This window comes from Neofelis nebulosa, chromosome 3, assembly GCF_028018385.1.
Source record: "Neofelis nebulosa isolate mNeoNeb1 chromosome 3, mNeoNeb1.pri, whole genome shotgun sequence".
In the NCBI taxonomy this organism is placed as follows: domain Eukaryota; kingdom Metazoa; phylum Chordata; class Mammalia; order Carnivora; family Felidae; genus Neofelis; species Neofelis nebulosa.
Window position 1 is genome coordinate 189181858 of NC_080784.1, and position 23313 is coordinate 189205170.

Genomic DNA, 23313 nt, shown 5'->3' on the forward strand with positions numbered 1-23313 from the left:
GGGGTTCCCTTTGCCCCTCTCCATCCCCTGCCCCTTACTACCTCTACTCAGAAAAGTCACATATTCAGAAGAAGAGTATAAAGGATAGAGATGAAAGAGGCAGTATGTTGGAGTAAGAAAAGTTCCAACTTGGAAGGTGGAAAGACTGGACCTCTGTCCGCTGTTGGTCTCTGCTCATGCCAATAGTCAGGTGTGCACCCAAGCGGAGGGAATAATGTGTGCAGCAGTACATGAAGGTCATGGCACATTTAAAGAATGGCATGTGCTTCATCTTGGTCAAGGAAGAAGATACAAATGAAGAAAAGCAAGAGGTGAAGCTGGCGATGTAGTGAGAGGTGAAATTACAAAGTTTTTTTTTATGCCATGCCAGAAGTTCAGAAATTATTCTGTAGAAGATAGAAGACAGTAATAATGTTTTCAATCATTGTTAAAATTTATTAAACGCACACAGGTTGCCCAAGACTGCTCTAAGAATTTGATGTTAATAAACACATTTAATGTTTACAACAACCCCAAGATAGACACTATTATTGTTCTCATTTTACAAATCAGGAAACTGAGGCCTGCAAAGCTTAGGTATCTCCCAAGATCCCTGACTGGTGGAGTCAAGATTCAAACCTAGCCAGTTTAATTTCAGAGCTCTTGTTATCTCTCACAAAATGGAATGATGTGGTCAGAATTTGAACAGACCACACTCTAAGCACTGTGCTGGAGAGACTGCAGGAGTGTGGAGGAGTGAAGGGTATTTCAAGAAGATAAGCGCCAGTGAGTTCCAGAACTAAAGAAAAGGCAGTAGTAATGGAGGAGAGGATGTAACCAAGAGGTTAAGAAGAGATAGAATAAAAAATAATTGGTTAAATAAAGAAGAGAGTAAGAGGAAGAGTCTAACATGAGTCCCAGAATGCTGGCGTGGGCACTTTGTGATGGCCTAATAATTTTTAAAGAACCACTTGACCTTGTGCACCAGTGAACTCACCTGGAAAGCAACCCCTACCAGATGGGCAGGCCCAGGAAGGAACAGCACAAGTAATGCTTTTTATTTTCCAGTACAATGCTGGCACATACTCATCCAAATAAACAAATGTCCCATCTTAACTGATGAATTTGGTGGTGACAACAACAACAACAACAACAACAACAACAACAACAAAACTCATGTACAATTATGTAGGCTAATATATAGAACCCATACTCCAAACAAATGATTGAGGTACAGCAATTTTTTCTTGTTTTTCCTGGTTAAATATATTGAATCACATTTAGTTTCTCATGTAACATCCATGAACACTATAGAAAGATAAGAAAGAAAAAGCACAGGCTGATGAGAAAAGATGCAGACATGTTATAGCTTATCAAGATAGTTGTTAAGTATCATAAAAAAAAAGCCAAAACCATTTATAGAACACTCGTATTCAGGTGAAAAATATAAAAGGGTATGTGTGCATAAAAGTCTATGGATGGGGGAGTCTGGGTAGCTCAGTTGGTTAAGCTTCTGACTCTTGATTTCAGTTCAGGTAATGATCTCCACAGTCCGTGAGACTGAGCCCCAAGTTGGGCTCTGTGCTGGTAGCACAGAGCCTGTTTGGGATTCTCAATCTCTCTGCCCCACCCCCACTCACACGCATCCTCTCTCTCAAAAATAAATCTATAAACAAATGTATACAAAAAGACTAGAAGTATATTAACCATGAACTTGAAGAGAAGTGGGGGCAGGAAGCATGAAAGTAATAAACAACAATCAGACAGAGAAAGATAAATACTGTATGATCTCACTTATGTGAAATCTTAAAACAAACAAAACATGATGACTATAGCTAAAACCCTGCTACATTTGCCAGTTGCTAAGAGAGTAGATCCTAAAAGTTCTTATCACAAGGGAAAAAATACGTTTTTGGTGAGGGCGATATCTATATGAGATGATGGATGCTAACTAGACTTATTGTCATGATCATTTCCCAGTATGTCTAAGCCAAATCATTATACTATACACCTGAAATTTATACTGTGTGTCAATTACATTTCAATAAAATTGAAAAAAAATCGACTTCATAAAAATACAAAATCCTAAAAAAAAAAAAGCGAACAAAAATATTCTTTAAAATCCTCATTATCTGGAAGTTATTGAGATCTAAATCTTGTCTCTTTCTCTTCATATATAGTCCTTTACGAAAAGACTGTCAATAGTTCCCACCCACTTATACAGAACCCTACTTCTTATAAAACCAGTCCTGTTTTAGTTAAATAGAACTATTTGACTTTTAAAAACAACCTAACTCAGACACTGATATCAACATAATCTTTCATTCATGAACATGAACAGGCTCTCAAGGATCACCAGACATTTGACAAAAACAAATAGCATGAAATATATGCAAAAAAATCTCAAAATCTTAAAGTGATACAGAGGGAAGGAAGGAAGGAAGGAGGAAGGAAGGAAGGAAGGAAGGAAGGAAGGAAGGAAGGAAGGAAGGAAGGAACTTAATTTTTTAAACAAGCATTCTTAAAAAGATTTGAGGTGTGATTACATCCAGAAAACAAAATACAGCTTCTTAAAACTGAAGCAATCAAAGAATAAATTTGAAAACCTAAAACTATGATTGCCACAATTAAATATTCAAGAGGAATTGAAAAACAGAATGAATGAAGCTAAAGTCCAAATTAGTAATCTGGAAGAAAAAGTTGAGGAATCAACCCAGATCCAGAGAAGTACAAAATGTAAGAAAAAATGTCTCCCATATTCACCCCATGAAGTTTCAATAAAAAGAGATCAGCACTGGGAATTCTACAGGTGAGAAATCTGAGGCTTAGAGAAGTTAACTCATTTAATTCTCCAGCAGTATACAAATAGAATCAGGCATATTCCAGATGTGTCTTACTCATAAGCCCAAGACTGAAATTCAATCAGTACCTGTAAGAGTGGCCCCACTCTGATTGGTTCATGTAGGTGCCAGCCTGATCAATATCAGTAGTTTACAGCTGGCCTCCACTCTTAATGGTCAATGAAGATGATAGTCTGTCCCATACCAGTTGTTTATGGCGGCATCCACTCTCACTAATCAATGCAAGTGCCAGTCTAGTCTATACCCATTCTTTATAGTCAGCATCTTCTTGGGTAGTGAATCAGTTGATGAATATTTGAACATCATCCCTGCCCCAGCCCGTACTCTTTCAATGATGCCTACATAGTTTCATGGTACAATCAAAAAAAGGGATGGATTAAATACGTGAGGGGGATTAAGGAGCGCAGTTGTTGTGATGAGCACAGGGTGTTGTATGGAAGTGTTGAATCGCTATATTTCACACCTGAAACTAATATTGCACTGTATGTTAACTAATCAGAATTTAAAGAAAAACTTAAACAAAGGGAGGCGATCACTGAGATTTTTACAAATTTGAACCTGCAGGGAAGAAATAAAGGTGGTTTCTGTCATATCACCCTTTAAGCTATGAGAAATTTCATGGATAAATGCTTCCCTCTCTTCTTCCTTTTTCCTTACACACCAAGAAATAAGCAGCCATGCTTTAAGTCTTTTTTCTCTCCTTTCCTAGGTGGTCCAGACAAAGAATAGATCTATCTGGTAAACTCTTATCTGGTAAACTCTGTCCTAGAAGACTACCACAGGCAGTCATCCTAAACTGCAATGTTTAAGGGGTTTAGCAGAAAACAGGAATCAAGATAAACAGGAAGTCATCTAAAGAAATATAGGGCCTGTGCTGACATCTAAAACGTGTAGATGTCATATGCCTCTGGCTCAGGTTTGTGTAGACTAGATGAGTTTTTAAAAAGGACTAGAGAGGAAATAGCCTGAATAGAAATCACCACAAATGGGATCTAAAACCAACTTGAAAATTCAGCTGCCCTGTTTATTCTCCCACTTTTAAAATGCAAACATAACTCCAATTTCTTTTTTTTTTTTTTAACGTTTTATTTATTTTTGAGACAGAGAGAGACAGAGCATGAACGGGGGAGGGGCAGAGAGAGAGGGAGACACAGAATCGGAAGCAGGCACCAGGCTCTGAGCCATCAGCCCAGAGCCCGACGCGGGGCTCGAACTCACCGACTGCGAGATCGTGACCTGAGCTGAAGTCGGCCGCTTAATCGACTGAGCCACCCAGGCGCCCCTCCAATTTCTTAACTATAGCATTCCATCTTTGACATACCAAGGCAAACAGAAGGCCAAAATTTGAGCCCACCCCCAAGTTCTGCCAACACAAAGCCAAAGTTAAAGCTAAATCAACATCCAAACATTATATTGGTATCCAGTGCAGCATCAAAGGTTGATAATGACATTCATAAAACTGAGGCCTTTTCCTCCCTAAGAACCACAAACTCAGATCCCACCAGGAGGTGTTGACGGAGTAGTTTAGACTTTGCTTAGGATTTGTGGGATTCTGCAGATCTTGTTCACCCCTTAAGAGCCTTCCCTGAAATCACTGGGAGTTATAAGCTCATAAGAGCTGTAGAACTGGGTCCTAAATGTTATTTTCATAGCTCCTCTGTGGCCTACCGAGGGAGTAAACAAAATGCCACTGAGCTACCTGCTGTTTTGTGTCTCTCATTCCCTCCAGCCAAAACAGAGGCAGAGGTGACTTCACAAAGGGTTAAAACTCATGAGAAATGTTTTTTTGTAATTAAAATACTGCAGGAGACTCACTTCTGTACCAACAATGATTATCTGCCTTTTTTTCCTGCCTCTTCATCTAACAAATACATTTTACAGGTTTTACAACGTTCTTTACAACTCACCTAAAACACATAATTTTCCTCCTGCTTATATCACTCGTTTATTATTTATTTATTAGATTTATATTGTGCTTTCCTCCAAAAGGCTCAAAGCACCACACAGCCAACTCTTCTATAATAAACATTTCATTAAACTCTTCTTAAAAGCTATAAACAGGGAAGTAGCCAGAGTGGGGGCAGAAGAGATATGAAGGACAATAAGAAGGAAGAATCAAGGGTCAAGTGAAATAAGCAACCAAGTAATCAATATATTAGCTGGCCCGGTGATCAGAAAGTCCTGTCCTGACCCACCTACAAAGACCCTGACAGTGCCTTCTATTCTGAGTAACAGAGCCAAAATACCCTATTTCTGTGTGGGGGTGAGGCATGGGTATGCTGGGCAGTGGGGAGGCGGGGGAGTATGCTCATTATCTCTCAGGGCTAGCAAGAGGGTATGTGAAAACAAAGATACCTACACAGACAGCTGTGTTTTGAAAGCCAGTGGAAAGACATACATGGTAATGCTTTATCACACATAGCCAAAACGTTAGCTTTTTGTAGTTTTTTTTAACAAATACAATTTACGTTTCATCCTCGGTTCTGTTGAGGGTATGTGACTTCTTCCAACGGTTCTGTAGACTTTCGGAACCAGGGCAACCTAAAAGTTCAAGGATTCTCAAAATCAAAAAGTGACAAGGCGACTTCAGCTTTTAAATCCCAGGTCACATTGATTTGACAATGCCGTGTGACAAAGCCACTGACATCCCGCATGTGTGATCTGCACCACAGTGGGAGGGGAGCTGCACTCTCCCAGCAACTGCTGGTGGAACTAGTCCGGAATGAGCAAAGAGGGAATGTATTCTAACATGCAGAAAAAGGGGAAACCACCATTCCCCTTAGGTGGAGCAGACAACGTAACTCTCCCCTCAGTAAAGGAGCCGAAGAGACCACAGCCAGGAGAAAGAATCCCCATGATAGGATTAGTGTTGCCGCTCTTATGCTCCAGGCTCTCTTGTGCTCCCCTTACACATGCTAAACTCTGTAATCCTCAGAACAAACCTACAAAGTGGGAATGACCACTTTCCTAATTTTATAAATAAGGAAAGTGAGGCTTAAGTTATTTGCCCAAGGTCACTCAGTTAGTAAGTGTCTGAGCTAGGATTCAAACCTAGCACAGAAGCATAGGTGGAAAACCACAAACATAAAGAAATCATTCTGTGAGTTGACAAGGAGAGAAGTCATGGTGGATCAAGTCTCCCCACTTCGATGCTGCTGGAGAGTTAACAGCACAGTGGGAGGTTAGGGGCCACAAATAAAAATCTTAAAACAAGGCTGCAGCAAGCTCAGGACAGAAGGGCATGAACAAACTGCCTGCAAAAGACAGAAGAGCTATGGCAACCCTGCGGCCCTGTGAAGACAGGAGCTCAGAATGGACCGGTAAGGTTATCCCTAGGTTCTACATGAAAAGGACCTGGAAACTGGCACCTGAAATGTATGATATCGTCTTGTATAACTGATTGCAGATTTATTCCAAGTTAACTTCTAAGTTCCACAGAGTCATCCTCAGAAATCCTTTTGTAACCCCCTCAATATAAAGACCATGCATTGGGCACTTACTAGGTACCAAGCATTTGACATACGTCATCTTATTTTTGTTGTTGTTGTTGTTGTTTGTTTTTAATATGAGAGAAAAAGAGTTGGGGAGAGGGGCAGAGGGAGAGAGAGGAGAGAGAATCCCAAGCAGGCTCCACGCTCACTGCCAAGCCCCCCACAAATGCAAGATCATGACCTGAGCTGAAATCAAGAGTCAGATGATCAACCAACTGAGCCACTCAGGCAATTCCACGTTATCTTATTTAAACCTCACAGCAGGGGCGCCTGGGTGGCGCAGTCGGTTAAGCGTCCGACTTCAGCCAGGTCACGATCTCGCGGTCGGTGAGTTCGAGCCCCGCGTCAGGCTCTGGGCCGATGGCTCGGAGCCTGGAGCCTGTTTCCGATTCTGTGTCTCCCTCTCTCTCTGCCCCTCCCCCGTTCGTGCTCTGTCTCTCTCTGTCCCAAAAATAAATAAAAAACGTTGAAAAAAAAAATTTAAACCTCACAGCAATGATATAACATAGATACCCGAATTTTCCCCATCTTACAGATTGGAAGCACAGAGAGATTGAGTAACTTGTACAAAGTCACACAGAGCTAGTAAAAAGTAGAGTCTGGGGAGTCACGTGGCTTGTTCTGGCCCCCAGAAGTGTGAGAAAATAAACCCCCCAATTTATGGTAATTTGCTACAGGAGTTCTATGAAACTACTACAAGAAACTCTCTTAGCTTTGTTTAGCCCAGCGTTTCCCACATGGAAAAGATATGTATATATGGAGCACAGGCTCATCAGTAGTAGGACAGAGACCAGGGCTCCAACTCCATTAGACCTCCAGCTCCATCCAAGGTGCTTTCTCACACCCTGCGGTTGTCCCCTGCGCTTATCAGCTGCCCCAGAGATGGGATGGCACACTAGACTAGTCTCTGCTTTTTAGCACTAAAAATAGAACCGGACACCTCTTCCAACGGCTGAACATCCTCTAATAAAGTCTCTTGTATTCCTTGAAGAAATTTACTGAGTATTTTTCCAGCCAACAGTGGAAATTAATTTTTTGTTGTTGTTGGGGGGAATTTTCGCAAGAGTGTTCAAGAAATCAATGACAAAAGCAGCTAGTCCAAGGTAAATTGATGTCTCAGATAAACTTGAACTTACTGAAATTACAGGTGCAGCTCAGTCGTCAACCCCTCACTACCACCAACCTTGCCGAAAGAAAGGGACAAAGGAATGTGAGCCTCTTCTGTGTGAAAAGTGACAGTTTCACTTCTACGATTACAGACTCACTAATCCCTTTCCTTCTTTTCCTTTTGCCTCCTCAGCCTCACCCTCTTCCCTAGGCATACAGACCCCACCAGAAGTAATTCCATTCCAGCCCTAGTGAAGGGGAAGGAGCTTCTCCTACCTTCCACTTGATAAGCTGCAGTGGACGCCCCCCATCCAAATCCTGCAGGGAAAGCCATATTTTCAGAAGAGGGCCAGCTAGACACTCAGCCAAATGGGAGTTCTGTGCCCTTTAGTCAGAGGAGCCCAAGAAATTGTGCAAACAGTTTGGGGACTCACCCGGACCAAAGTCTCAGGATGCAAATGTGTATGCAAACAAGAAGGGAGCCAGATTAAATGATCACACTTGACTGGCCCTGGCCTTGATACAAATCCAAGACACTTTGTAAAGGCAAGCATTTCCACTTTCTTCTCTGGGCACACCCTGATTTTAACAGAGTTAGACCAGCCTGGATGCTTTGGCAGGGCACCCATTCATCCAATCGTATCCATTTTATTAAAAAACATGGACATTGTTTTTAAAAGTCACATTATCCTACTAGAATTCTCCGTTAGCCAATTCCTCCCAATTCCTAAGCCCCACTCCCTACAAGTAACAGTTTGCAACTGTCTCTTCTGGAATTTTCTCCCATGTTATTTAAACAATAAACTGAGATTACTGCTTCTTTGTTTTCAATTTTAGATAATAACGATCGAATTCTGGATATGGAGGTAGAAGATCAAGCTCACTCTGTCTCCCTCCCTCTGGCTCTCTCTCCTCCTCCTCCAACATGCTAAATAAACACTTGATATTGGGGCTCCTGGGTGCTGAGTGTCCAACTTCAGTTCAGGTCACGATTATCACTGTTTGTGGGTTTGAGCCCCACATCCAGTTCTGAGCTGACTGCAAGGAGCCCACTTCAGATTCTGTCTACCTCTCTCTCTGCCCCTCCCCTCCCTTGCTCGCTCTCTCTCTCTCTCTCTCCCCCCCTGCATCTCTCAAAAATAAATAAATAAACTTCCAAAAAGTTAAGTAAATACTCGATACTTACATTACTATGACCATGTATGGTTCAAAGCTGAGCCGTGAAATAATAGACCATGCTTACGTGCAACCTTTTATTTTCTCTGGGGTTAATCAACTGCCTGGTTTTTATATTGAATTTTCTGTATACCTATCACTAATTCATCCCCAAACACTCTGAGAGAACGATAAATCTCTGATGTTCAAACACTTCTATTTTCCTGCTCATTCTGCACGATTGTCGTTCAGGCCACCACAGAGCTACGTAATCTGCAACCCCATCACCTCTTCTCTGTGCTTTCTTCCTCTTTGTCTTTTCTCCGTGAATAACTTTCTGATAAAGGAGGCATGAGAAGTAACTTTTTGGAAACTCTGTAGTTCTGGAATTATCTTTATTCTAATGTCACGCTTGATATGTAGTTTGACCACTATGGGATTCTATGATGGAAGTAATTTTCACTCAAACTTTCGCAAGCATTGGTTCCTGGCCTTCTAGCTTCTGGTGTGGCTATTGAGAAGTCTGATGACAACCCAAGTCCTAATCTTTTATATATAACCTGTTTTGTAACCCATCCCCCCTTCCCTGCCTCCCAGGCTTCTATTTCTGAAATCTCACAGTCATGCGCCTCGATGTGGGACTTTTCCTCCACTGTCCCAAGCATGCAGCATATGTATCACAGTAACTCAGAATGTGGACAAGAGGGGAAACTGAGGGGTGCAAGAGAAGGCTCTGTACTATCTTTGCAACTTAGCTGTACATCTAAAATTGATCCTGAAACTAATATAACATTGTATGTTAAGTAGCTAAAAATAAAATTAAAACTTAAGGAAATAAAAAATTCTTTTTAAAGGCAAAATAAAAAGTTCATTTTTTTTAACTGCCTGTGGAGAGAGGAGTTAGGCAAAATCAAAGTGAGGCTAGTTACTTATTCAGTTCCCCTACATCAGCTTTTAAATCATCCTACACTGTGTAATGAGAGGAACACAAGATTGGAATGGGGTATAACTCATTTCAAATCCCACCCTGTCCAGTTATCCTAACCCTAAGAAGAAAGAAGAGGTTAAATATAGAAAGAAATGAGAGAAGACACTTAAAATATTTAAAGGTACATGTTTGGTGAAATAAACACAAAAAATACAGGGCATACTATTAAAATTAGCCCCTATAGTCATTCAGTTCTGAAGCCATCATCACAAACTGAATGAAAAAATATTGAAATATTTTCATTATGAAACACTAGATGGCAGTATTGCAATTATTTTAGGTTTACACATTGCCCTTCGAAGTGTTACTAAAATTTAGTTATCCCACCAAAGACCACCTTCCCCTGAAGCCCCTAGCTAATTGCTACTGTTCTTCTAATGATTTTTCTCCAGAAAGAACCATCTACCTTCTTAGCACTCCACAGCCTCTGAGGTTACTTGACCACAAATGGCAGAATTCAATTTCTCTCACCTCTGATCTGATTCTCTACTATGGCATTCTCAAGCAATTTGGCATCAGGACCTCGTACACTCTTCAAAATAATCGAGGCCATTAAAGAATTTTTAAAATTTTTTTTTTAACGTTTATTTATTTTTGAGACAGAGAGAGACAGAGCATGAACGGGGGAGGGGCAGAGAGAGAGGGAGACACAGAATCGGAAACAGGCTCCAGGCTCTGAGCCATCTGCCCAGAGCCTGACGCGGGGCTCGAACTCACGGACCGCGAGATCGTGACCTGAGCTTAAGTCGGACGCTTAATCGACCGAGCCACCCAGGCGCCCCTAAAGAACTTTTTAAAATGTGGATTATACTTAACAATATTTACCATTTTAGAAATTAAAACAGACTTAAAATTACCGACGATTTCATTTAACATATAGCAATAAAAAGCAGGGAACAGAAATAACATATTTTATGAAAAGTAATCATCTGATCCAAAACAAAAACATTTAGTGGGAAGAGTGTTTTACATTTTTGCAAATTCCTTTATACGTGGTTTAGGAGAAAACAGCTGGGTGCCCATAGCTGCTTCTTACTCTATTTGTTGCCTGTGTAAAACTCTACTGGACACTCAAACAACTGAGAATAAAAAAGGAAAATCATGTCTTCATATTTATGAAAATAGTTTTGACCTTGTGTACCTCCAAAAAAAAGTCTCAGAGACTCCAAGGGATCCGTAGACCACACTTTAAGGACCTGAGCTTTCCTGGTAGTCTCTTCCTTCCTCTCTTCCAGTACCTTCCTTTGCTATCAACAATCCTTCTGTATTCTTCTGCCCTTACAGAAAATTCACACTACTAACAGTCCCTGCACTGAAGTCCTAATGGATATACAACATATAAATATGCAGCCACAATACTGAGTAAAAATTATCTTATTTGGGGCTCCTGGGTGACTCAGTCGGTTGAGCACCCGACTTCAGCTCTGGTCATGATCTCACAGCTTGTGGGTCCAAGCCCCACGTCAGGCTCTGTGCTGACAGCTCAGAGCCTGAAGCCTGCTTCAGATTCTGTGTCTCCCTCTTTCTCTTCCCCTTTCCTGCTCACGCTCTGTCTCTTTCTCTCAAAAATAAATAAATGCTGGGGGGAAAAAAGAATTACCTTATTTGTTTACTTTCTTTATACAAAAAGAATTCTGATTTTATGGCCCTATCTAACAAAACTGGCTATAATTTGTCATTATGTAGGTCCCCCCCTCCACTTCATTTTAGGGCCATTCAAGAAAATTTAGATCTTATGAAGACCAAATTTTAAAGATGCTTAGTGTCCTCATTCTCCCATCTCCTAGTTTGGGCCCATCTTGCTCAATACCAAGATGTCCACTTTCCAAGCCTGCCATGGGTCCTTCAAGCCCACTTACTCTCTGCTCGTGAGGCACAGAAATCCCTCTCAATGGGTATAAATCTGAGACCTTAGGTTCAATTCCCACCTCAAAACCACACAGTAATTCCTTTGAGATCCTGCCACCTTCCCAGGGTACGGGCTCAGAATAGCACTCCAGACCCTGCTAGTCACGAGAGTCACCAACCTGTGTCCACCTTCCAACTGGAGGGAAATAAGGTACTTGCATTATGGTTACTTGCACAATGGCTATCAGAATGTATGCTCTCACCAGACGTCCTAGGAATCCCAACAGACTATATACCCAGTGACCTCTAGGTAAAAATACGTCTTGCAGAAACTCTTCTCTTTGTTAACTGCAAAACAAGCCATTCTTCAAGGATTCAGCTCAGTAGCTATGACTTTCACTCTCCCAATTTACAATGCTGAGAGTCAAAAGCCCTGGCTTTCAAAATGTTCCTGTGAGGGGCGCCTGGGTGGCACAGTCGGTTAAGCGTCCGACTTCAGCCAGGTCACGATCTCGCGGTCCGTGAGTTCGAGCCCCGCGTCAGGCTCTGGGCTGATGGCTCGGAGCCTGGAGCCTGTTTCCGATTCTGTGTCTCCCTCTCTCTCTCTGCCCCTCCCCCGTTCATGCTCTGTCTCTCTCTGTCCCAAAAATAAATAAATAAAAAAAAAAAAACGTTGGAAAAAAAAAAAAACAACAACAAAATGTTCCTGTGTACCTGTGTCAGGAGAAAAGCAAGTTTCTAAATAAGCATTTTTCAGTCTGCAACAAAGACTCCTCTGCATTAGCCAAAACCTTGTCCAGCTGGGCACACAATCAAACCACATTTGTCAGCTCCGTTATAGTTAGACGAGGTCACAGGACTGTCTTGACCAGTGGAATGTGGGCAGAAATAGTGTGCACCCTTCCGGGCCAGGTTGCTGAGATCTGCCCACATCATCACCTGTGTTTCATGCATAATACCATCATTCTCCTTTCGTCTACTGACTGGATACACAGGCTACAGGTTCCACTGAAATCTCTGAGGCCCTAGGCAATCCTGAGATGGAAGGAGCCTGGTTCCCTATATCACCGCATGGAGCAGGGCAAATACTCACTCCATAAGCAACCCACTTTGGTTGAATGAGAAATAAATGTTTACTTTGCTAAGCCACTGAGATTGGGGAGTTACCAATAAACACGCTTTCTGAACAATGACTATGATTTTTAAAAAAGAAGCCTAAGAAAAAAGTTTAATTACTTCAAAGTATTTTTCCCCCCTAGCAGGGAGACTCTTTGGTCATATCACATCACTGGAAAAAAAAGACAGTGACAGGGAAAGAGAAGGGGGTGGGGCTAGTATGAGGTAAACCAAAGGGCAAATCTACCTCAGGTTGTTTGTGCATTGGATTATTCATCTTGACTTTCTGCACTTGTCAGGAAAGATCTAGTCGAAACTTGACGTTGAAGAGGCACATTTTACAAAAGTGCTTCCCAAACAGAGCCCTTGATTCCTGAGAGCCATCAAGCTATTTTTAATATTTCAATAATTATAATTGCAAGTGTACATTCGCTTCCTTTCAGGTCTCCTAAGCTTTCTAAAACTCCAATTTTATTACTTTAGGCTGGAATTATATGAACTCATTGTGGTAATACCAGTTTTTTTCATGCATGAAAATACAAAAATGAATTCTTTATAACAATGCTCTCAGTTTCTTAGTAGATAGAATCTGTTAAAACATGAAGTCCAGAAAGTAAATCCATTATAAATGGAATCTTTGATTGTGAAATTCCTGACAACCATGATGTGTGTGCTCACGTGTGTGGGAGACAAGGGGTAGGGGCATTTATTAATCCAGACCACCTAGGATTCAATCAACTCTCAAGCTTCTGTTGGTAACAGAATCTGGTTTTCCTTTGGCTCTCTGCCTTTCCCCTGTGCAGACCACATAATTCCAGAAAAGCTGACACCGCACCACACCCAATAATCCACCAGCTCTGGGGATTAATTTTAGGCTATCTTCACACCTCTCATTGGTTAAGGGATTGGATTAAAGGTGGGCTTGAAACCCAATCAAACAATAAGATGTGAGAAAATGTACTTTTAGGGGTTCTGAGTAAGAAGTTTTTTCACTTGGGGAGCCTGAGTGGCTCAGTCGCTTGAGCGTCTGACTTCCGCTCAGGTCACGATCTCACAGTTCGGGAGTTCAAGCCCCGCGTCGGGCTCTGTGCGTGCTGTCAGCTCGGAGTCTGGAGCCTGCTTTGGATTCTGTGTCTCCCTCTCTCTCTCTGCCCCTCCCCTGCTCTGTTGGGCTCTGTCTCTCTCTCCAAAATAAATAAACATTAAATTTTTTTTTTTTTAAGTTTTTTCACTCTTCTATAGAAGTTACCTAAACAGACATCCTCTTCCTGCTACACACGAATATGGAAGTTTTTGGCAGCCATTTTTTCATAAACATAAAGAGGACTACCTTTGGGATATGGAAGAAAGACAGAAGGAACTCTAATTGCCTTTATGGTTTAGACCTACTTGGATTGGGTTTCCTATTAGTTGCAACCAAAAGATTCATATACAGTATATATATGTTGTGTGTCTATATCTGTATCTGTCTCTGCATATACATACATATATATGTACATGTGTATATGTGTGCAATATGTATGTGCATGTGTTCATATTTAGCCATGCATATGGTCTGATGTAGATATAGACGTATATAAGTGAGTATGGACTTAGATATATGAAAGTGGATGTGTGTACATATACATAATTCATATGTGTGTCTATACATCATAAATCCCCTCCAAATAAAGAAATTTACTGGATATTTTTTCTAGCTGTCTTGAATGCTGGCTCATGTCACCAGGCAGGCAATGAAGATATATGTGAGATAATTAATGGCACACTGAAGTGGGATTCAATTACATTATTTGCATTTATTTATTGAAGGCCATACGCCCCATAAGATTTAGCATGGGTGCAATATAAAACAACAGCAGTGCATCGATCAACATTTCAAAAAGTCATACTGTTATATAATTAAAGATTACTGCTGAGTAATTTCCAAAACAAACAAAAAGATGCTCTGTCCTTTAAGGTGTTGACAGGCTGGTACTAACAAAGGCATACAAGTAATCACAAAAACCTCTCAATACCACTCAAAGTTCAACTGTTGAGCTTAGCAGCTCTAAGAATAAAAGGCAGTCCGAAGAGACAGAGAGAACTCATAATACTTTTGGGAGCCTTCCAGCAAATATCTACAGCTATAGTATCAGATTCTAGTAATAAGGCATTTTAGGACATTATCCATAGTGCAGTGACTCTGTCCACGTCATTAACAATTCAGATTCACCAGAATTATTATTCCACATACTCAAGATTTAGCTACTCAGATCATCCTCCTAAAAAAACTTCCACCAATGTAATTTAACCTCCATTTGTATATCTATGGACTATTTGGAGAAGTGCTAAATTGAGCTGGAATTAGGGTTACAAGTGAGGTGCCTAGGAGAAAAATTTAAGGAGGTACACTCTCAGTCCTGGTCTTCATGTTAAATACCAGAAACAGAGTCTTCAGGCTCAAAGGCCTTGCTACAGACCAGGAACTGGTTTTCCTTCTGAACTGTTCATGGCCATGCACAGGTGTGCCATGTGCCTCAGGACTAGACTGTAGCTAATCCACCTAAGTCCCATGAGCATTTGCACATTTGAAAGTATCTTTGATTGTTAATCTTGCTTCAGGGATTGGGTTTGGAACTTCAAAAGCATTTTCTTCCCATAGTGAATAAAGCAAAGCATTGGAGGCCCACAATCTGAAAAGGAAGTGTAAAAGACTAGAATGAAGCCAAACACGATGTAAAACCAGAGTGAAAAGGAACAATTTCAGTGATCATAAAATTAATTTAGGGGTTCCTGGGTGGCTGAGTCGGTTGAATGTCTGACATCGACTCAGGTCATGATCTCATGGTTCCTGGGCTCGAGCCCCACTTGGGGCTCTGTGCTGACAGCTTGGAGCCTGGAGCCTGGAGCCTGCTTTGGATTCTGTGCCTTCCTTTCTCTCTGTCCCTCCCCCACTCGTGTTCTGTCTCTCTCTCAAAAATAAATAAACATTAAAAAAATTAATTTAGATGAATTGTGTGGAAAGAGCAAGCAATGACATACAGCATGTGATGGCCTAGGAGAACCTGCCCAGACCTGTGTCTCTTGGGTCCTTAGTCAAAGAGCACCAGATGGTCTAGACAACATTCTGAACCTTTCGCTTGTCCTCTTCCTACTTTCTACCCCATGCAGCCCACCTCCAAATACCGTTGACTCCAATTCCTTGACCTGTCTTAAATACGTCCATTCACCTTCATCTCTGTGACCTCTTAATGCAAAGTCCACAGAAATCCTCTCAAGACTACAAAGTTCCAAAGGTGCTAACTCCCAGCTTCCAGTTGTGTTCCCATCCAAGAGCCTCTAGAGCAGCCTGAGCCATCTTTCTAAAACACAAATTGTTCAGATTGTCACTTGCCCCTGAAGTTCAAACTTCTTGACCTGCATAAAGCCTGCAATGATCTGGTTCCTGCCTCCCTTCCATTGACATCCACACCAGTGTTCCTCTCACAAGCTCTCCTTCCTTCAGATCTTCAAACCTACCATGCTCCATCTCTTCTTCAACACAATTCTTAACAAACACTGCTTCTTCTGCCTGGAATATTTTTCTCCCTTTATTGTGGCTAACTCTCACCACTCTTCCATTAGCCAGCTGAAGGTTTCCTTTTAATGTTTATTTACTTTTGGCAGAGAGAGACAGAGCATGAGCAGGGGAGGGGCAGAGAGAGAGGCAGCCGCAGAACCTGAAGCAGGCTGCAGGCTCCGAGCTGTCAGCACAGAGCTCCGACATGGGCTCAAACTCACAGACCACGAGATCATGACCTGAGCCAAAGTCGCACGCTCAACTTACTGAACCACCTAGGCGCCCCTGAAGGTTTTCTTTTTAATGACATATTCTCCAGAAAGAGTTAGGTGTCCCACTGCCCCAAGCTCCCATTGGACCTTGTGCACCCCTTATCATAACACTCATGCCATTTTATTTTAAAATGTATTTAGTGGTCTGACTTCCCTATCGGTTTATAACTCTTCTAGAGTAGAGATTACCTTACTCAGGCGAGGTAAAAATGAAAGACTCATTTGGTATATGGTTTCCCCGAATTCATCAATTTAATCACCAAATGGGTAATGATCATTTGTTATGAGCCAGGCACCATACTAAACCCTAGGAAAAAGTGGTGAACCGATCCAACCAAGTCAATCCCTGAACATAGTGTTAGGGCTTGAATTATCTTCCAATTTACTAATTAAAGGTCCTCAACTTTGTTTAATAGCATCCCATTTTTATCCCAAGTTACTCAGGGAGGAATCAAAGAATAAGAGTTACCAATAATTTTCCTAAGCATATTATGGCCACTCCTTCTCCCAACAAATTTACAGATTCAGAGTAGAGAAAGGAGACAGGTAGGGAAGAGGGAAAGTGTACCAAAAACTACAGGATGCTATTGTACATTTGACGTCATCAACAGAGAAAGCAAACCCTCTGGGACCATGGCCTGAAGTGGATTTAGGATTTAGGCTCAAGGAACAGATGATAAGGATTCTTCTCTGAGCACTCCACCAGAAAAGCTATCTGTGATGCTTCTGGGTGTTAGGGAGGCTGGTTTAAAAATCCATCTGCCCAATTTGGTGTGCTGATGGTATGGGGCATCTCTCTGCCTCTGCACCATGCAGGGAGTCCCCCCTCACTGTCCTTCATAGGCAGCTCTGTCCTGTACTCACATTCCCTTTATTTGGGAATCCCTGCTTTGAACAATGGTGCATGATACAACACCAGACCTCAACTTCTGCTTTGGTTCATAACATTTAGAGCTAAAAACTGGTCTGCTCATTTTCAATAATTATATAAGATTATTACATTCTCATTTCATGTGTGAGTTCTATGTGGTTGTATTCTAATGACTTTTTGCATTATAATCTTTACATGTAATAATCAAAATGTATAAAGCATGAGCAATACATTGATATTATTCCTGAAATAAAGGGGAGGTCATTAAAATATGCCAAAACAGTTAAGGTCAGCATGAAGAAGCTTGTGACAAATGAGAATTTTTCCTGAAAACCTCTTTTTAGAACATTCACTTCATGTGCTTAGAGTTCCATTGAAGAGACAGATATTAATACACACAAGCAAAAAAAAAAAAAAAAAAAACCCACAAAAATCTAATTACAAATGTGATTAAAAACAAAAGTTTTAGCTTCTGATAATGGCAGAGTAGCTTGTATCAGAATTACCAATTCCAACTGTAAACTCTAAATATAACACCAAAGACAACTAAAGATAAAGTAAATGTGGATAGCTACAGGGGAAGAGACAAACCATAAAAGAAGGGAAATGAAGCAGAGTGTGACCCATTTTTAAAGGTTTTTACCCTGAGGACACCCCTCATGGAATTCAAGCAGGAAACCTCTGTCCTCTGGCTTGAAGGGAAACAGGGAAAGAAGTCTGAAGGAGGAGAGGGGGCTGGAAACTGAGGGGTAAAATCCCAAAACAGAGGAAGCTAAAATATAGTAAAATTGCCATGTTCTCATTATATTTATGGGTTACCTTTTACTTACAACAAATGATTCTAGTTTTCTATATGCCACCATGATATAAATATATTTATAAGCCCATTTTTAGGCTAAAAAAAAAAAGGTTGAGTCAATGTAAGGTAAGTAGTAATGAAGGTATGAAAAAGGCAATTGCACAAATTTTAAAAGTGTACCCAAATGTTTGAAACTGGGGCCAAATGGCCAAATGTCTTAGGCCATTATTTTCACCCACTTTAAATCCACGCACAACCACTCATTTCCCCTCTGTCTTATGTACATTTTAACAGTAAGGAAGATGTTGATTAGCTTTGCCTTTGCCACTTTTTATTGGGAAGAAAATTTGAATATGCAGTATTTTTAAACCTCAGATGACACTTCTTTTCTAGAATAATGACTGGACAAGGTCTATGGGCTTGGGTGTCACATGACAGGCCCCATGAAAGGGATAACTTTGCTGTTTCTTACTTATGTAAAACTTGGATGCATTTTTTATTATTTGTTTATTTTTATTTTTTAAGTAATCTCTGTACCCAGCGTGGGGCTCAAACCCACAACCTCAAGATTAAGAGTTGCATGCTCCACCAACTGAGCCATCCAGGCACCCCTTTGGATGCATTTCTTGGCCTCTCTGAACCACAGTTTTCCCTGCCAAGGAGGGATCATCATTCTTAGCTCATGGGCTTGTTGTGCAGATCCAATGAGATGATACATGTGAAGCTCTGTGAAAAGTGCCAGGCCCACCACTGATAAGCTTCATCATAAACAGTCATGGGTAAGACATGCTATTTGTTCAAAGTAGCAGTCTCAGAGGGCCATAAGGACAGCGGTGAGGTTGGGCAGGGATTCTTTTTCACAGCAGAGAACATCTAAAAGAAGCCAATTCCCTAAGTCAGTTTAATTTGGCAGTGGAAGGGAGACAGGTGGAAGGCAGAGGACGTGTGAAAGCAGACAATTATGGGGTGTATGGGAGCAATATTTCTCCAAGGCTCACACTTGTGAATGGCTTCTCTCCTTAGACACAGCTCCTCTGACATGGATTCTCCCACTTTTACAATTGCTGTACCTGCTCTTGTCTAGACAAATCCAGCAAAGGAATGGAGCCAGAACAGAAGTCACATGTGTGCATGGAAAAATGTACCCTGCTAATTCTTTCCAATGTCCAGTGTGATGTATTAGGTGCCCTCTCTTTTGCTGGACTTGTGGCCTTTTGCCATTTGCTATTGCAATCGAATGTAGTCCAATAAACACTGTGAAAATAAATCTCTCAGCTATCCAAAAGAAAAAAATACAGTCTTCCATATTCTCACACTCACATCTTTCCTTTCCTTTTTTTTTTTTTTTAAGTAAGCTCTATGCCCAACGTGGAACTTAAACTCACGACCCTGAGATCAAGAGTTGCATGCTCTACTGACTGAGCGAGCCAGGCACCTCTTGCACTCACAACACTTCTGAGGCCAGCCATGTGGGTTTTTTCCCACACCGACCAACTCCAACACCAACAGGGGTCCTACAATTCAGTAGGACAATTCCACCTAGAGTTTGCATCAGATCCCGTAAGTTATGTGCTCAGTCCCAGGAAGTGCCACCACCTCAGAGGCCAGTTGCAAGTCCCAGTTTGTCACCTATACTTCTGACAAACCAGCTAGAAGTTGAGGTTCCCACACTCCTTCTAACATTTCAGAACTCAGGGAAACACTCACTCATGTTTATCAGTTTGCTATATAATAAAGGATGTGATAAAGCACACAGAGGCACAGCCAGGTGAAGAGATACACAGGGAAAGGTCTAATAGAATCCCTGGTGCGGGACCTGTTGTCCCCATGAAGTTGGGGTGCTACATGTCCCAGCTTGAATGTGTTCACCAACCTAGAAGCTCTTTGAGCCTCCCATAATTAGGATTTTTATGGAGGCTTCATCATGGAAGTATGATCAATTATTAACCCCACTTCTAGCCCCTCTACCCTCTCTGGAGATTGGGGGTGAGGTTGAAAGTTCCAAGCCTCTTCATGGCTTGGCCTTTCTTGTGACTGGCCCCATCCAGAAGCCCACCAAGAGTCCCCTCATTAAAGCAAAAGATGTTCCTGTAATCTAGTAAGTTACAAGGATTTTAGGAGCTCTGAGTCAGGAAGAGGGGCCACAGACCAATATAGATATGTCTTGTAACTTCACATCAGTGCAATCTTATAAAAATACTGAATCCTTGGGGTCACTCATTTCCATATTCTAAGCAATATTTGCTGCACTTGCTGTAATTAAATTTCAGTCTAATAAAACAGTTTAAGAAGTTCTTTTTTTTTTTTTTTTTTTAGAAGTTCCTTATGTAGTTTTCTCCCGGGGTTGGCCTTATATCCTTTAAAGAGGCAATCAGAACTGTAAAAATGAGAGAACAAATAGGGAAAATTGAGGATGAGATTTGGCCCCTTCTATTTTAGTGCATTTGGATATTACTTTTGTTAGGACAAAATGCCAGCGTGTGTCAACACATCCATTTCTGGATCACTTTCCCCAGCTTTTGTTTTATTTCTGCCTCTGTTATTCAGAAGCCTGGAGGCGTCAGCTAAAAATAAGGACTTTATTTGATGGCATAATGGCGAATACATGAAGCAAACACTTAGTTTGGGTTGGGTTTTTTCCCAAACCAATCGACCCCTAAATCAATAACTTAAAAAAAAAAAATTGGATTGTCAATGATTGAATGGCAAACATTGTTAAATTCCTTCCCAAAAGCCTTTATTTCCCTACAATGTTAATTTATTTCATTTTGCCTCTGGTCTATTGAGCTATATCTATGTTAATTATTTTTTTCTCATTCTCTCTTGTGCTGTTCTTTTCTCTTCCTCTCATATATATGGATAGAAGCTTCCGAAAACTCTAGTGACTGGAATTTTTTGGCAGTAGAAAGCAGGACACTCACCAAAGTCCTTTTTCCTTCATGGCAATCACTCATATATGTCCTTACTAAGAATAAAAAGCTTCACCCACTTAAAAGAACTGTGATTCTCTATTTTACGGAGTTTTTTGGTGCCTTAACCAGAGCTGTCACTTTTGCCAGGCTAAGGGAAAAAAACATTTTTATTTGCAACATTCTTCATAAATATGCTCTGTTTGGCTTTTACAGTTAAAAACGCATCATTTCATCCAAGTGTAAATATTTTCTTGGGATGAGAAATCCAATAAAACCACAGGTCCCTGGCCTTTGTGGTTGGTATAAAAAAGCTCTGCTTTTAGAGCTTTCAGTCTCCAAATGTGACAGCCGCAATTTTACTTTAAAGGTTATACTTTGCATTTTTTTTTAAAGTGTTTGCAAGATTTATTCATATGTGGTTAAATGTTTCCACATCTCTGAAGTCACCTGCTAGGTTCAGCCCCACTTTACATATGGGAAATCATTTATGGGAAGGGAACAATATTTCCTTTATATCTAGCCACAAGCTGGATCAGCCTCACCTTCACAATTAACTGAGCTTCCAAAATCATTATCCTGGTGTGCACTGTGATTCTTTTCTTCCTTCAGAAACAGAACAAAATTGCCTTATTCCAAGACCTTACTTTAGCTTTTGAATATCAACAATGCTTTCACTCTTCTGAAATGTTTAGCCGAGCCTGAGGAAGGGTGGTGTAGTACAAAGAATCTGTACATGTTGCAAGGTTCCTTAGCTTCTCCGGGTCTATTTCCATATGTGCACGTCTGGATTTCCTCCCTCCCATGCTTCTCTGGCTTCTTCTTGATGTACAAAAAGACACATCTGCGTATGTCTTAGTGGTGAGGTTATGGTATGTCCCACAATAAGTATACATTATATATTAGAAAAGCAAAAGCATTTTTCTTAAAATGAGACCACATGAGGAGTAGACAAATTCTACTGACCATCAACAGACCCTGATTCTAACCACCAACAGTCTTCAAAGCCAGCTGTGTGAACATTCCACTCCACCCCCTCTAGAAAAGAGGGAAAACAGAACTACACAGGCCTACTGTTCTCTCTGGAGCACTTGCAACAACTGTTTTGAATGGCAGCCTAGGCACATTGAGTAATAATGTCACAACTGACTGCCAGTCATCTGGGGCTAAATAAAGCTAACATTCCAGCAGCTCTTACCCTTTCACTACTCAGTCTTTTTTTGTCCACTTTAGAACATCTTATTTTTTTAGGAAGCAGACTTGCTTGTAGTACAGCTGTTCTTTGTGCCACATGGTAGAGCAGTGAACTACACAGAGCTCCCTTCCAGACCTCTCTCCTCGTTTTCCACAGTGGTCAAATGGAAGTAAGACCTTCATTCAGAATCATAAAACCTAGAACTGAAAAGGCCCTATTCATGGAGCTTGGAGAGGAATCCTTGGTTAGGGTCATAGAGTCTTTTGAGCTACAAATAATATCAAAGGTCATTTGGTAAAGCACCAGCATTTAGAAATGAAGAAGAGGGCCGGAGCATTGCCTGGAAAAGCATTGTGATAAGTCAGCAAAGCCAGAACTCAAGTCCAGGCTTTTCCATTCCAAGTCTTGTCTCTTTCCAGCATTTTCATCCCCTTGCAAGACTCAATCAATTCTTCTTATAGAAGGCAGAACACATTTCTACCGCAGAGGCCATGTACTAGAGGAGCCTTTCCCAAAATTGCTTTGATTTTTCTTAGCTTTTTATAAGCACTTATATCTTTACTTGGTAGTTCCACTTTTCAACAGGCATATATCTAACAATATCCAAAAGACCATGAAAATTCCACTTGAGGCCAATGTGTCTTCACTCTATGTTTTTTGTTTTGTTTTTTAATAATCCCCTCTACTCTTTCCTTCTCTCTCTCCTATGTATAAAAGTAAAAACTGCAAAGGGAGAGACAAACCTAGAAATACATGTTGACATATACACATGGTACTAGGTTTCACACAGTAGAATAAAAGAAAGTCATGACATTGTGGGATACCCAAATGAATTGGTAGCACATTGACTAGAAAACATTGAATCGGGTCTCCAAACCAGGAAGGTTATTTCAAGTAATCACCATATTTTGCACAAATATCTCTTGCTAGGTCAACATACTACCAGAATTCTGGCACTCCATTTTGTTGGATCAACACTATGCTTTAAAGGGGGGAAAAAAAAAAGCCCACCAAAATGCTTTTTAAAAAACTTTCCTGCAATTTTTATCATTCTATAAAAAGTGTCAAAGAACTTACTTGAGTTAAATTATGTAGATAAGTATAATACCTTTTGAAGCAAGGTAACTTGCTTTTGACAGGAAGGAAAAAAGTCATGCTTCCCTAAATCAGATCAATCAGCTCTA

At 40.9% G+C, this 23313-nt stretch overlaps 1 protein-coding gene across 4 annotated transcripts in view; it reads right to left on the bottom strand.

The window, feature by feature from the left end:
- LOC131507763 (cytosolic beta-glucosidase) overlaps nt 1-7901 on the bottom strand; it is a 133298-nt gene extending 125397 nt beyond the window's left edge. For 2 of the 4 annotated variants that reach the window (XM_058722958.1, XM_058722959.1), the window contains exon 1: nt 7715-7899. In XM_058722958.1, coding sequence (XP_058578941.1) covers nt 7715-7772 — 58 coding nt within the window. In that variant the 5' untranslated portion in view covers nt 7773-7899. Of the gene's footprint in view, nt 1-7714 lie in introns of all 4 variants that reach the window. The other 2 variants (XM_058722962.1, XM_058722961.1) reach the window with 2 other exon arrangements.
- Nucleotides 7902-23313: the final 15412 nt, after the last annotated feature.